Source organism: Rhea pennata, chromosome Z, assembly GCF_028389875.1.
Source record: "Rhea pennata isolate bPtePen1 chromosome Z, bPtePen1.pri, whole genome shotgun sequence".
NCBI classification, from domain to species: domain Eukaryota; kingdom Metazoa; phylum Chordata; class Aves; order Rheiformes; family Rheidae; genus Rhea; species Rhea pennata.
The window spans coordinates 35,023,061-35,040,144 of NC_084702.1; the positions used below are offsets into that span (position 1 = coordinate 35,023,061).

Here is a 17,084-nt window from a genome sequence, read left to right on the forward strand (position 1 = left end):
GCCTGAAAAGGGAATAATCCTGATAGGTGAGTTTGCAGACACAAATACCTCACTCTGTACAATACTCTCCAGTTCCTTGAGTATTTGCCTGCCTACTGAAAACAGTAAATTTCTATCAATCACATTCACATGATTTTTAAAATTTGTCTCACACTTTCTTCGTATTTATGATTTTTATTTATACTTTTGTCACAGTGTGACTGTAGGTTCTCTTCTGTCTGTAACCTTGTTGTTCGTTCAACTGGAAGCCCCTACACCTCTGATGAAACCAGTACTTGTTACAGAGACCTCAGCTTGCAAAATGTATTCCACTACAGGGCACAAGCACCGATGGTGTCTCACCTTAGACCAGTCGCCCATTCTCCAGACGTAGCATTTGGAATAGTCCTCGCAGTCTTCTGCTTCTTTAGGTCTTGTGGACAAAACACATTTCTTGCGGGGATTGGTACACCTCACAGTCCGATGCCGCACTCCCTTACCGCACTTCACAGAGCACTGTTGGAAACGGACGTTTTTTCAGGTTTGTAACCCCATGGAACAAAGTAGGAGTCCTTTGGCCTTCTAATGACCTCTGCCAGGCTAACATAAATAATTCAAGACTTCAGTAATTTCCTGACTTCCAATCCTCACATGCACAGATACTGGATTTGTTTAAAACTAACAAAAGAACAAAAATCCCTTATTGGGCAGAACAATCATTTCTGCATTTTCAGCTAAAAATAAGTAACTTGAAATGACCAAAAATATCTGCTTAAGGAAAGATTAAGCTTTAAAACAGCATTTGGATAAGGAAAAACTTGAAAGGTTATGATCAAGTGAATGCAAAGAGTTACAGCTCATGTATTAGTTTACATAGAGTTTACATGTTAGGCAGTAATTCTGTTCAAAGAACTAAAACATAATGAAAGAAAATCTAAATAGTCTTCAGAAGGATAAGATGTGAAGCAACTTCCAATAAACTCTACTCTCTAAAGTGTCTAAAAGACCTTTTTGAGAGGGAAAAAAAAGTTAAAATGGCATAGTAAAATGTTCCAAAACTGCATGCAAGAATTCAGGCTGTATTTGAAAATTCAAATCCACTGCTTGTATATAGTATGTGAAAACTGCCTTAACGTTTCACAGAAGGTCTTAATCTATGTTTTTTTCAGCTATTCCCACTTATGCTGCCAAAAATTATGCCATTTCCTTCTCAAAACATTATCACTGCTTTCGATCATCCCACTGCTTGCAGATTAAAACTCTCTTTTGCCAAGCTGATTGCAACTGCAGGAAGCAGCAGTGGCCAGCTTCCAGTGTAATGGTGATAGTGGGAATGGCCATGGGAAACACCTCACTCTCTAAAATATATTTTTTGCTTCCAACAAAAACATGCTCACTTCTTTCTGATTTCTCAAACGTACGGAACAATCTGTGTTTCTTTCTCTCACCTCTCTAAGTGAATGCTGTTCCTCCCAGTGCCAGCTTCTGCATTATAAACCTCTGTATATGAGACCAGGAACTCCTGCTATTTACTTCCTTTTATCTCTACCTTAGCATCTGCTTTCCATCCTTGGAAATATTCCCTGTGCCTTAGCTCTTTCTTGCTTGGGGAGATAAGGGCTGCTGCTGAGTGGAGGAGTCCAAATGAGGGATTGCACCCATATTCAGAAGCCGTTCTCGTATTTTGAACCCTGCAGGACTGACAGCACAGCTTCGGCGGTGGGAGGCATGCAGAACGGCCCTGTATTTCCAGTGGAGGGAGAAGCTCCAATAACCCCTACCGTTTGTCCAGATGGCAGTGATAACACCTTCTGCCTCCACAGTCAGATACTACCAAGCCTTTCAGAAGCCCAAGAAAAACACATTGATGTGGTCGGTAAAAATATCTTTAAAAACCCTTCAAATAGTAATTAGAGAATTGGAAGCATGCTTCAAGATGTAATGGATGCAAAATTGTTGTTTACAAGCACTTTTGCCCACTGCATGTGCTGCTCTTGCAAAAAGAGGTGAGAAGAGAGGAGGAGGGAAGGAAGCATGCTTTTTGCAAGCAGCTCCCCCCATGGTCTCTGTGAAGCAGAATGGCAGCAACTGTTTGCCTGACTAACACCCATTTGCACAAAAGCATTTCAGAGATGTTCTCCCTCTGAACACAAGTCCTGATACCCGAGAAGTGATGGCCTTAATTCTTTTTACCCTTAGTTACCCACTACTACAGTCAAGACATATTTGACCATACTTTCTTGAAAGTTGGCCAAAAGAAACTGTTTCAGAACATCAGCTAGGTAAAATGCAGTAATTCTGCACAGCTGATTTCCTGAGTCTCTAATCCCTATGCCAAATCATTGCATGAGGACCCAGGAAATCTTTAGGCTGGGCTGTGCCATTTGTCATTGAAAAAAAATCATATGCCCAGAAAAGGCTGAGGCACAAAAAACTACCATGGAATATTTGCATAACCGAACACAGTACCTCCGACCAGACTCCCGCTTCCCACACTGTCATGCAGTCCTGGCCTTCGCAGCGCTGCGCAGAAGCGGGCTTTGGCCCCAGGCAGTCTCTCTCCCGAGCTCTGATCAAGGTGCCATTTCTGAGCTGCTGTGTGCAGGCTACTTGTCTGTTCTGGGTCCCTTTGCCACACGTCCTTGAACACGGAGTCCATTCGGTCATCATCCATCTACAGAGACACGCAGGCGAGAGTACCAAGAAATCAGGCACGGAAAAGTCCCCTTTAAGTCATCTTATTCTCTTGCTTTCCGATACCTCTGCTGCCTAAAACATATTGGCATAATTTTGGTCTCCTTAATGTGATAACAGACTAATTATTAATCTAACATGCTAAAGAAACAGATTTAACATTTAAATAACACGTTAACTTGCACTTAATTATTTTTTGCTCCCCAGTACCCACTCCTTGTCCCTATGTTTTCAGAGTATTTTTTATTTCTTAATCAGGTCCCCTCTCTGTTATTATAATTCCAATTAGAAAAGCTCCAAAACATAACCTTACACAGTTTTAAGGTGACAGGTCACTGACCAGACAGTTTACTATTCTCTGGGTAGCTATATGAATAGCTATATGTCAAGTGCAGCCATGCACATAAAGTACAGAGCCCTCTGAAAATAGTTACAAGACAGAATCACTCCTGTGCCAAAGGCCCATTGCTCTGGAAGAAGTATAAAAGCTCACACCTCTTCATGCCCTTTAGGGCCAGGCCTAACTCAGGATGCATGGTTTAAATCACAGAGACGAGGAAAGCTGATGAAGCTTGGCAGAGCAAACATATCTGGAGAGTAATAGTTCTAGAGCATAATTTTTCCCAAAATGTTCAATAGTTCCGGACTATGGCCATATGCTCTTAAAAAAAAAAAATCAAAAAGTTCTGCCATTGATACAGTACACAAGTGCATCCCAAGAGACTGAATTTGCAAGGGAGAGTCTTTTGGACACTGAAATTTAACGTATTTCCAACCTTCTGTAAGGCATCCATTCCATGAAAAAATACTGTATACAAATTTACAAATCACAGCTTGTCAAGGTAATGCAATACAGTTGAAGACACATCTTCAAGAGCCAGTAACAAACAACCAGTTATGCAAGCATGTGTTTTAGCTATATTTCTACTGAAAGGTAACAATATTTGTTTTGTAAGAATCAGTAACAGTGTATTAAAAACTAGATCTATATATAGATGAACATGACATCTTTCCACATTGCTCAGCATAGCATCTCTGAGCAATATATAGCAGCTAATAACACTTGAAAAAGTATAGCATATTAAAAATAGATAGTTGTCAATGCTGCAGAAACAGATCACACTATTCCATTTCTATCCATTAAGTGTATAGCGATGTTAACAAAATAATAATCTGGTCCACTACATATCGCGTGAAATGTAAGTAATCCCTTTAAAGTGCAAAACTCTAATCTGTGGAAGTCAGAACCTCAGCAGTTCCATCTAACTTAAAATGTATTCATCACTGGTATTTTATGGAATTCAGTACTTCATTCTTTCCAACAAAGCTATGTCATCTGGTTCATTTTACATACATTTCTTCAAAAACATTTGCATTTTATTTACTTTGCATTGTTTTCTTTAAAAATACCATCCACCTCTCCTCCAGATGACTCCAGTAGACTTACCGCTCCCAAGGAAACTAGCTATGGCTCTCTGCCCTCCCTTTCTTCCTCAAGTCTGCACCATACACAAGGACTTCCCTAGGCATCATTCTTAGCTGCAATTCTCAGAAAACGTACTGCAAACAGTGAAACGGGTCTGGGCAGAAGCCTTCGTGCTGGCCTTGCAGCGTGGTGACACGCTGCCCCTGCAGAAGATGCCCAACAGGTGCAGGAAGGTCCCTGCAAGGGTGGCAGGCAACAGCCATGGTGCACCGTGCACCAGCTGGCCCACGCGAGGTGACAGGCCACCGAGCCACTCTGCTGCACGGCACTGAGCGCGGCGGTCCCTGCTCAGCACAGGCTGCGTGCTGCTGCTGTCTCCTGGGGTGACACTCAGGGAAAAAGCCCCTCCGGCTTCTGCTACCACTCAACCATCCAAGTCCAATTCTGCCTACTGATCCACGGACACGGGGATGGCGGGGAGAGGAAGGGAGGGAGGAGAGGAACACTGTCTATGTGTCAAGTTAAATCAATGTATTAACAATGAGCAACTGTTTCTTTCATTACCTAGCACACTCAGTGTATTGTGTGCTTTTAAAAGACTGCAGGACTGCAAAGAGTGCAAAAACAGCAGGAGCGCAGATTTTTGTTCATTCAACAAAACACTAAAATATATCATTAATTAAAAGCATGAGATTAAATCCATCCCTATATAAACTCCAATTTCTTAATACACATCAGCCTGTGGGAACTCTTACTGAGGAAAGTAATGAGCTGCTTTATTGAGTAAGATTAGATTTAGGCATGTGCTTAAGGCTTTCTCTCCTCTCTTTCATTGAGGCTCAGAAGAAACAGCAGCCAGCATTTCAGTGTTCCTTTCTTATTATCACCTTTGGATGTATGTATTTATTGCACATTCATTGCCACAGGCAGTCACCTCTCTGTAGCTCCTAAGATTTTTACATCTAGATATTACAGTCTAATTTAATTAAATAACTATTACCTGGTCTGGCATGGCTGCTCATTGCACTTTCGGATCTGTGGCTCAGGTTTTGTTAAATACTTGCACTTTTTATTGTCGACAAGACTGATATTCTTGTTCATAATCTTTGTGCAAGACACTGTCGTTTTTCTTTCACCTGATTAAAAAAAATAAAGCAAGTATGTGGGAAAACCAGGAATATACAATTTTGTTAAAAAAAATGATGTCTGTGGAAGGTAACATTATCAGATACAGCTGTTTTATGTGGAATTTGGCTAAAAGAAATATAAAACAAAATATGTTAAATTATGCACTTATAATGTATATTTTTATAAAATTCTAGAAGATTCGCGCCTTCTAAAAAAGTTTACAAGCCGTTGATTAGAAAAGTAAATATTTTGTGAGAAACAATTTGTGCTGAATTCATATACATGCTTAGAAGAAGTGGGATGTGCATTTTCTACATTACTGAATTTCAATTATGGAAACAGAAGATGCCAGGAAGGTTTAGGGGTGGAAGGCTCTGGCTGGCTGAAAAAGAAGCACTGATTTATTAACTGCACGGAAAAAGATGCAAAACTGGTAGACAAAAATACATTTGCACAGTATCTTACTGCTATTTTATACATTCAAATACACAACAGCACACATTTTTCCATCACCTGGACCTACACTCTATTACCTCCCCAACCACTGTGCATGGTTTGTGGCCCTAATTGCAGCATAGCAGCCAATATTCCTGCCTGCCCTCTCTGGGATTCCATGCCCTTCCTCCAATAGAGCAAAATAGCATACTGGATACTTGAAAGTGAAAAAAAGAGAGAAATTTTAAAGTCTGTAGGGAACAATGTGATTTTCTAATCCAGTCTTGGAACATCATCATCAACAGAATTTTGCTGCTTTATCCCTGTAACAAGTCATACACCAAAATCAAAGTCTTATTGACTTAATCATTTCTCTCTCACCACTAAGACCCGAACATTGAGAGAAGCTTGCAGAAAAAAAATCACAGAAAATAAGTTTGTCCTTTAACATAAAATAAGGAAAGGAATAACAAGTCCTGCCTTCCTATATGGCTGGAGTGTAATATTTCTGCCTGGTTTAGCGATATATTGGCAAGCACGGCCAACACTTAGCTAAAGGTGATCAGCACATGCAACCATCAATAAAAAAGAGCTGTCAACTGAAGTAAAAAGGCCACATAACTGACCTGATCTGCAAGGTCATAATTTCAGAAGTTTGGGTATTGCTTGCTGAGACCTAACACATGTTCTTTTAGATATAGCTTGCCTTGATAGATGGCTTGGAAGCTGGTATCTCTTGAAGCCAAAAGTGGTTAGAAATTAATGTAATAAGATCTAATTAAATAATAAATAAATAATAAATAATGTAATGCAGAATTTAATGTCATAGCTACTATAATTACTGACTTGTAATCAGACTGCTGCATAATCTTTTGAAAACTAACAAGCTTTGAATTAACGACTTCATTTAGTAGAAAATGCATTCCTTTGTTCCTAGGGTTAAGTCAGAACAATTTACCTTTACCTAGCAGTTTGCTGACAAACAAGGTGCATACAGGAGCAAGACAGTGTTGAGAATGCTCTGTCACTAGTGGTGAGGAACCTTCCCCTTGGTAAAGGGGCAGAAAAGTTATAAATATGCATTATGTGTGTAACCACAACTGACATTTTGCACTGCATTTGTGTATGTGAGAACACATGCAACTAATCTATCGTATACAGCATTTGATATGTTTGACATTTTTTTCTGCATTCACATATACATGTGTGTATTCACATTCTCTCCCATGCACATACACAAAGAAAGCTTTTTCTGCAACAAAGAAGGTCATAGATGAGTTACATATATAAACATGCACAAAACCACACAGCTTCATCAATAGTTTCAGCCTGACATACACTTTAAACATTTAAGGAAAACATGCTGATAATTGTTATAGTCATTAATCTGATTCATCAAAATATTGATGTTAAAAATTCAAATGCAAACATTTACACAGGGTACAAGCTGTAACATTTTAATTTTGTTATTGTTTCATACAAAACCCGAGAATTAACAGAACAGCTTAAATTATTCTGTCTAAAGTAAGAAATAAACTTTAACTTGTTCTTCAGAATATTCAGTAGTTCAGAGTTAGAATACCTTTTATGGAACTTCGTACTAACTCAACTATTTTAAACACTAAAATTAACAAAAAAAGAAAGCCGGTTACATCAGAAAAGTATGATCAATAAACATTACAATGAAACAGTTAAACATATACAAAAGTATTAATGTAGAATAAATTACCATCACATTGCATTTTAAGGGTTTTTCTAGACAATAGGTAACCTCAGAAACATCTGAAGCAAAGGAAGGAAAGATTGTGGCAACATTAAAATTATACCAAAAATATTTCAGGAAATTGTAAAAAGCATGAATATTCCAAGTGAATATGAGTGCTCCACTAAGAATCAGAGGATGCTACTTGCACCACGTACAAAATACCTTCAGGGAAGAAGTTTTCTTACCAAACCACAAAAGGCATGTTTATGGAAACTACGGCAATCTGTCATGACACCAGGATTGTTCACAGAATCAAAGTCGCTAGAACACTGTGTTCTTTAAACCTCTGTTAAGAGAAAGTAAAGTGTTTCCAGGCTTTCCTATTCAATTAGAAGGTGCACAGCAATTTTCAGGACTGCTGATCAGAAAAGCTACGATTATCAAGACGGTAAAGCACGAAAGACAGATACCAAAGACCAATACAGTATTCACAGCTTAAGTCTCATTACTCAAAGCATTAACAGATCTCTATAGGTTGCATTCATTAAAAATTCAGTGTTTTTCCATTGTAATAACCTTCTCTAGTAACCGACTTCTAAACAGCAATTTTTAAGGATTTTGTTAAAATAATATTGTTTATATTCCAATATCTGTTTTTGTGCCTGTAGTTTGTTTTTCCAAATGCATACTTTAATGGTTTATAAGCATAAACATGGGAAAAGTATTGCATCATCATATTAATATCTGTTGTCACAACATTTATTCCACATGTTTTTGGATTACCCTCAACTCATGTTACTAATTGTACATAGTTGATCTGAGAGTGCGGTTCAACTTTTCTGTAGTTTGAAATGACTTTGCAGATCATTTATCTTCAGAGGTTTCAAATACACAGTGAAATACAAATGCAATGAACTTTCTGCTCCTGTTCTAACTCTTGCACTTCCTTTTCTTCTTGGAAACTGTGTTCTTAATTAACTTTGTTAATCTAGATTTCATTGCTTCATTATCATTTTTGCCTACTTAATTTAGTTTGCATGTTTTCCTATGGCTATCATTATTCTTTTGATTGGGAGGCATGAGATTGAAATACGTGCTCCATCATTCTTTAACTACCTTAGCCTACAAGCTGCAACCATGACATTATTATTAAAAATGATACAATGATAACCAGTGACTCAAATATTAATATACCACATGTGTTTTAATTGCCATATGCACGTATGCATATATTTACCTCCACCACAAACAGCATCACAGTCCTCCCAGCCAGAATGAGTCCACATGAAAAGAGGTTCAGGTACTTTAGAGCTCTGATTCTCAGGAAGAGGATCCAGTGGGATTGTGTATTCATAGTGTAGGCCATAACTCTGGTCATGGAAAAGTAGCACCTGCAAGATACAGGGAATGAAGACCCACCTGCACAGCCACTGCTTGAAGACAGACTTGGACCTGTGAAGAAATAACCTGAAGAGCACAGCAGAATGAATTAATGCTCTATAGAGCAATGATGCTTTTGTAGAAGTAATTAATGCAAGTGACCAACTGTGGACAATGGGAAAAAAATGATCTTAATCTATAGATAAAAGAGGTCTCCTTAAGAAACAAACAAATTTAACCAGCAATTTAGAAAACAATCTTCCCTATGGTTTCAGTGTTCTTCAGTAAGCCAGATCTTGTTTTGACGTATATCATATTTCAATCTATTTTAGATGGATCACAAATCCTTACACTTGAAGAATTCTGAATTGTGAAGTATTTCCTCATCATCTCTCCCTCTTTCTATCTGGTTTTGTCACTGTGGCTATGAACTTTTCCTTCCTTCTACTGAAAAGCATTACAACTCCACTTCTTCATAGAGAACATGATGATTACAGCCCTGAAGGGTGATGATGTGCTATGGTCAGCCAACAGAATAAAACATTCATATCAGATGCTTTCTAACTCTCTCCTTGAGCTGCACATTAGCCTTTGACAAAACTCGTAGTAGTGCAAAGACTTTGAGGCTTTCCATCCCACTTCAACAACTTATTATTATTGGTTTTATTGTTAGTTGTTATTATTATCCAATAACTGGATATTATTTTCATTGGATCTTAGAATTGTTACTGGATATTACATTATTATAACAATATATTAGATATTATTATTATTGGATTTAAATAGTATTTTTAGGAGTGGGCTGACAGATCAGCAGGTATAACTTATATAGCTCTCACTACCTTAAGAAGCCTGGAAAAAATATTAGTTACCATGCATTATTATTTGAGTTAGATTAAACAAACTAACAAACAAACATTTTCATACCAATAAATGTAAAGGTGATGTTGTGGGACCTTTGGCAGATATCTTCTCCCAGAGACCTCTCCGAACATAATGGACAGTGGTCCCAGCAATGTTGAACGTTCCTGAATGCTCTATCTTCCAGTCACTATTGATTGACTGTTTTCCAGCATCTCGAAGAGCTGCAAAAATATATGAAAAAAGACCAACATAAAAGCTGTCTGTCCAGGAGCAATTTTGGCCTCCTCTTCCTTCCCATTAATTTAATGGGTTGATGAAATCACATGACCCTATTTGCAAAGATACTTGTTGATTTTAACATACACACACTTCAACAGGAACATGCTTTAAAAACAGTTTCTGGAAGGAATGCTTGGCAAAAACATGTGCTTAACATTAACTGCAATTAATATCAGTGTCTTCACGCCTACAGAGACTGGCAGCCTCCAGCATAATTCATGATCTGATCACTGAATTAATCGGATTAAGAGAAAGACACAACTTTATTTCCTGTGTCTTGTACAGATCACAGAAGTGACCACTCTGGGAATAAAGAATGATTGTCTTTCTCTTAATCTCTTTACTTTTCAGTAAAGTCAAGTAGCTACAGTCCAAACACTGAGAACACAATCTTTTACGTTATTTTTTATAGTGAACTACAAATTGACTCCCTTCTGTGAAGAAACTATAATTTTATTTTAGTTTAGTTAGCTTAGTTTAGAATCATGTCTGAAATAATCATGTGAAGTAAAATATACTTGAAGTCACCTTCTGGGCAAGAAGTTCTACACATTCCTCTTCATTGAAATTGCATGTTTGGCATCAGTCTCTTGTAAGAGAACCTCAACAGTTTAAGCTTTGTCCAAAATTTCTTTTTTAAAGTTGTAAGTTAATGTGAGTCATTCCCGTAATCAGCTTTCTCCTATTCATATTTATACTGTTATGTTTTGTTTCTATGGGAAACAATGGCAATAGGTCTACGGACTGGCAGAAATACAACTGTATGAGACACTACTGATGTGTGCCACTACAGCACCGTGTTAGATGCTAAGACTATAAAACCCATCAACGCCGCTGAACAGCCCCGTGCTAAAAATAACCAGTCATTTTACAAGATTCAGAAACTGGTACTTTAGATTTAAGGATTTTATTATTTAATGCTAACCAAGTTCCATTTAGAGGTTAAACTGTAGGGGACAAGCACTCTCCCCAACAGAGAAACAAAACAAATGCATTTGCAAGTGCCGAGGTCCAGTTGAGTCATGCTGCTCAGATGGAGCTGCATCCTCTCCCTGGAGAGCAGTGGACTCTGCAGAGTCCAGTCTTTAAAATGAATGTATATGCTACAGCACGCCTATGCATGCAAGGGACTGGGACCCTGGCCCCAGCACCCCCATAAAACAGAAGCAAGCCCCTTCTTGCACATCCTGCTCTCTGATGCCCCACTGGAGCCACAGAATTTAGAAGAGGGAAGAAAGGGTGTCCTTGTGCCTTAAAGCTAGGCTGCAGTTCAAGCAGTCTAGGTTCTGCTCCTGACTGTAACAACCCATACTGTGAGCAAGCTACCAGAGTTTTCCTGCACTCCACACCACACCAGTCTGCTCAGCTTACAGAAAAGGATGAAGTCCTCTACGCAGGAACACAATGCAGAAGGAAAACTTAGCATGCAAGTGTAACACTCAAAGATTTTTTTTTTCCCCTCAAAAGTTCTTGCAAATAAAAGGAAATAGTTAGGCCATGCTGCTTAGTTTTTGTAAGTGGTATCTACCATTCCAGGCTAAACTAATTATGGCACCAGTTTACAGGTGCTCACCTACAGTCATATCTGTAATCTAATGGAAATCATGGACTAGTAAGACTGCTTAAAGATAAGTGCTATTTTTGTTTGTTATATGGCAATGCTCAGACATATAATGAATTTATTTCCCAAATTAACTTTAATTCAGAGAAAAATACCTGATTTATCTGCCTATTTCTTAGTTATGTGTTTTCATTCACAGCTTTGCTGACCTGTTTGCACTTACTTTATCCTTTTTATTTCACAGAACAGCAGCACAAATTCTCTCAATATCAACTACAATTGCACGAGAATACTATATTAATGGTGTATACATGTGCATGTGTAAACATATAATCTGTTGCATAATTCTATGCCGACAGGAAACTTTTTCTAGAAAAAAAATCTGAGATACACGCTACAGTACGCACATGCAAAAATATACTGCTAAGGTTTATGTGTATAGATAACTTATTTGCATGTGCTAAGTGGATAATTTAAGAGTGCGACTCCATTTAGGTATCCATCTTTGCTCACATTTTGGATTAGACTTTGAAACTGTTGTGATCATCCTGGTGAACAGAACTCTGAACTTCAGTTTTAATGACTGTGAAACAAGAGCTGATTTATATCAATTTTCATTCTGTCTTCTCCTGCTTTGGTAAAGTGAGATTTCAATAGACATTTCCATCACGCTTAAACACAACTTGAAGAAAATAAGATTTTAATCTCTTAATTCTGGATGTTTTCTGAAATGTGTCGCTCAGCTGTTGCCAGTTGTGTGGCTTTGCACTCACAAACAGTGATGCTGGGGCACCCCAGTTCTCTTGATCCCAATATTTGAGTCAACAAAAAGGAACAATAAGGGATAGTAAAAAGACTTCATTAACACACTAAAATTAAACAAAAAATGTGCACAATCTTATCCAGCTGAAAAATAATTCAAACTCACACAAGACTTGCTTGAATTTGGCAGCTTGGCTTGTATTATAAACTACCCTTTGCCAGATGCACTGCTGACAGCTTTGAAAGATATGAACTTAACTGCAAATGCAAAAGAATGCGTATTTGTTTCATCTGGATGTAAAATTGTTTCAGAAAGTTTTATTTATTAACAATATTATATGGCCTTTTATATATGAAAGGAGGTCAAGTTTAGTCTTGGGGGATTCTGTTCCCTGGTGCATCAACTGGTTTCCCTTGAACAACTTATAATTTTTATAATCTAAGGACTTTGTCCAAGATATTTTAAAGCTATTAGCTTTTTCAGAAATGAGGATTTCAAAACTTTGTATACTTTGTTAGATTCACTTCTGCTTTCCCACATCCCCCCCAAATACATGATATATATATATATATATATATATATATATATATATATATTTTTTTTTTTTTTTTTCTGGAAAACATATTTCAGAAAGGACACCAGATGAGAACACAGCACAATTACAAACTCGACACCTATAATGGATTCAGCCATTACAGTCATGCAGTGTTAAACTGCAAACCTCCACAGGGTCCACACCTCTGAAGTAGATCGACCACACAGTTGAGAATAAAGATACAGTTAATCTACTTCTGTATTCTGGCTGAAAACAAATTATTTCTCTCTCTTATCTCCAATTAGCACAGATCAAAAGATTACAGTTTTTTAGACTGTAAAGTATAGTTACATAGCATTAAACATTCTTATTAAATCATTACAGGCTGGACCATATCACGACATTACAAAATCGTAATAAAATTACATAACTCTAATCTCAAACCCTCCTGTATCTCTCAAAAAAGAATACTGTAAACGGCTTTTCTGTGTCTTACATTTAGTTTTAAAAATAGAAGACAACTGTAACACCAGGCAACTATAAAGAAAATTTTTTGAAGTATAAGACAATGAATCAAGTCTTTGGCCAACACAGTTTTAAGTTGACAAGGTTACAACTCTAAGTTTACTTCTTGAAAATGAATCTCAAATTTCTTCCTAAAATATTGTGGTTTAGTGCTGAAATTGATTAAGTATTTACTTTAGGAAATATTCTCAAATTAAATAACAATCTGCTTTCCCCTCTATATTACTTCAAATAATTTCTATTCGTGAATAGTCTGCCAAAGAAGGAAGAATCACCAGCTCATATATCTTCTCTTACACAACTTAACTAGGGAACACTAGCTAATGTTTGGATAATTCACAGTAAAAACAAACAAACAAACAAACAAGATTCTGTAACTCTCAAATCCATGAAGAAATCCTGCAAGGATGACAGGAAGGGAGTCTGCATCCCGGGTCACCTGCACTCCCACCTCCCCAAAAGGAAGACGAGACAAGGACAGACCTTGGCAGCTGCATCGACTCAGAGGCAAGCTGTACCTTGCCCCCTTTCCTAGGACACCAGAGCTCCTGTTACTGGGGTGTGTGTTGATAGATCTTCGGTAAATCTGAGGTGATCAATCAGTCCATAATGCTAAAGATGTGGACTGTGGTTTTATTAATCTACTTACCAGCATCATGGCAATTTCTAGATCACAGTGATGCTGCTTCTTACCACCACATAAATTTAGAGAAGAGCATTTTATTCTTACTACCTGCAAGTTTGACTTATGTAATACAAAAGGGATCAAATTTTCCATCAGTTTAAATTATCTTCTACTTTGGAAGCCACAGCTGTTATTGGAGGCTGGATTACATTGTGTTTACAGCTATATCCTTAAATATACAATTACATAATGAGCTACATTATTTAAAAACTTTAATTATAAAATACATAGAAGAAAACTAGCTAAACAGAAATCCTGTTGGCCTGTATACTGATTCCTTTAGTTCTCAAGTACAGAAATTCAGAGAGCAAAGTACTATATAGCAGACAATTAGCATAGAGAACTATAAAAGAGAAAACAACCCAAAAATATGGGAGAATTCAATTTGCATTATATTTCATATTTTAGATACAGTGCTGAACATTAATTCCAAGCTGAAAGATTTATGCCTTCTCCACAAAACTTGCAATACCATTCCATTCTATTCAGATTTTTATGCTTTCAGAAGAAATCTCCTTCAACTGAAGTTATTATCTGATAATAATAATAAAACACAAAACAGTAACAACACTATTTAATTCAAAACATTGCAAGAGAGCTGTTCTGCCTTCCCCCAAAAGGCTAAACAAAAAACATCGCAATGAAATCAGATTCTCACTTAAACTAACATTATTTAACTAAATTAAGCAAGGTGGAATTTAATTCCCAATTAGGTAAGAACCATTTTTTTGACTCTGGTAGTTAGAACATTAAAAAAAGAAAAAAAAGCAGGATATCTGAGAAAGTCCTGCAAGTTACTTGGTGAAATATGACAGGCATAAAAAAAGGATTAAATTCTTTTGTCTGTGGTAAGGTAAAGGAGGAATCATTTTGGTATTCACAAAAAAAGAATTAACTTCCTTAAATACAACTCCAACATTTATTTTTGCTTTATTAAAAAGTACTTCAACTGCCCCCTTATCATAATAAACAGATACTCTCCTAAATGCACTTACATCCCACAGCAGTTATTGGGGTGTCATGAAATAATCCAGAATGCTTGATCCCCTGAGATAGCAGCAGCACTCACGATGAACTAATTATATTGTCACCCATTGATAATTTAAGATGACATAATTAAGACTCATCAGCTTCAACCTTCTTTCCATTAGAGTACAAAGAATGCTTAGGTTAAAAGTTTCTTAAAATGTAGATGCTTCTTATGAGCAGAACTAAGAATGGTGATCAAACCAGGGGACTCTTCATTCTGTTGTCCTATTTTTAATACTGAGTCCCTCTCATTTTAAACTCTAATAAATGAACAGAACAGGACTAGTTATGACATTTCAGATATTAATTTAAAATCCCCCTAACTATAATAACAACTAACAACTTTAGAGAAGTTTTAGATTTGACTAAAAGAGGAAAAACTTTTTTTTATCAGTGAAAAACAACTTCAGGTAAACTGGAAAATTGGAAATTTTGATTTTGAATAAATTTGTCCATGAAAACATTCAGAAAATTTGAAATAATGCAAACAATAAAGTGTTCTGTGTTCTTCAGTCCAATATTAAAAATTATGTTGACTTTGCTAGTAATGTGCTATCTGTTGGACAGACTAATTTTATGTTGACTGACTGCTGACTGCAAACTAAACTAAAAAAAACATATTTTTTTTTCATTTTACATAGAAAATGTTGAAAATATTCTAACAAAATGTGCAGAATTTTTCCTTAAACCATCTAAATGTATTCCTTGAAACATTCTACAAACAAAAAAAAAAAAAAAGCATGGCACCATACTGTTTTCACTGTGTTTAAGATGACAGGCATTTTTGAACAAAAGTTCAAAAAATAAAAAAGTGCCACAGCTGCTCTTTTAGTCTGTCACTTTTATGAAATTTCTTTAAATGTTCTTCTGAAAGTCTTCCACTCGCAATTTCGTTTAATCACAAAAGCCTGTGATTAACTCTGGCACTCTTCAGTGTTGACTCAGATTATGAAGACTAAACCATACAAAGTTTACCTAAATAACTGTGAGCAGGTTTTTCTTCCACAACTTTGATTCTCCTTGCTCCTGCAGGTATCACCAAAGCTTCCACATAACCTAAGTATGAAACCAGATGTCCTGAGTTAAATATAAGCATACAGAAAAGTACTTCTAGCATTTTTTTCATTTATTCTTCTCTGTTTTGCTTTTAAAGTATAATGTTATACTCTGTCTGACAACGGTTTGAGGGTCTTTGCAAATGATGTCAGTTATTAGCTTTGACACAAGCTATGTAACTCTACTATGTGTAATATATATGCCATGATATACAGTGAACAGAGTGAAGTAAAACATAACAAGAGTTAATGGGGCTAGGGAACAGGCAGATGAAGCTGTCTCCAGCCAAGCACAGTTTTTTGTCATTACCACCACCGGATGACCACAAGAGAATGCCAGCTTCACTAAGCATGAAGAGCTAAATGACACAAAGCTAGAAACCAAACAGCCCTCTGTTTTTTTTTTTTTTTTTTTTGTTTTTTTTTTTTTTTTTTTTTTTTTGTTTTTTTTTCTTTTTTTTTTCCTGGATGGAGGTCCAAAAAAGATGATTGTCTTCCAGCTCCCTCTTGCTTTAACACATACAATCTCTGTTTTGAATGGCTTGAACTTTTAAGTATAATCACCATATATTTGGATTTCATTAAAACTGCATTTATAAAATGTGGGATTAAGAAACGCTGTTGAGTCATTTGCTTTAAGTAAGAAGGGGTGAGAAGGCAATGCAGGCGAAAAGTTACATGCAACCAGGAATGTTTATTAAGAAAATCAAATTTCAGATTATTTGGTTGGACTTCAAGAGGAGGATAGTAAAATAAAGTTTTATTCTCTGTAGTTACATAATGTTATATTACAAAATACTGAGCACTTACAACACCTTGTCTATAAACCTGATTTTAACATAGTATAGTTGCCAGGCAACATTGTTTTTCTTTAATTTCCTTAAGAGCTAATAACACTTTCTATGTATTGCTGATAATCAGCTTCTGGAGAAGGAAAAGTAGCTGCGTTTAGATGGCAGGGCCAGTGTATTATATAACTGCACAGAACCCTGAATAAAACCTGAAAAGTATTGATGTGTTTATTTCAGCTATAAAAGAAAG

At 36.7% G+C, this 17,084-nt stretch overlaps 1 protein-coding gene across 1 annotated transcript in view; it reads right to left on the reverse strand.

Moving 5' to 3' along the window:
* ADAMTS19 (ADAM metallopeptidase with thrombospondin type 1 motif 19) overlaps positions 1-17,084 on the reverse strand; it is a 146,975-nt gene that overhangs the window by 20,207 nt on the left and 109,684 nt on the right. Inside the window, 6 exon segments of the mRNA XM_062600485.1 lie at positions 343-495; positions 2,449-2,653; positions 5,100-5,235; positions 8,605-8,758; positions 9,675-9,832; positions 15,964-16,044. Coding sequence (XP_062456469.1) covers positions 343-495; positions 2,449-2,653; positions 5,100-5,235; positions 8,605-8,758; positions 9,675-9,832; positions 15,964-16,044 — 887 coding nt within the window.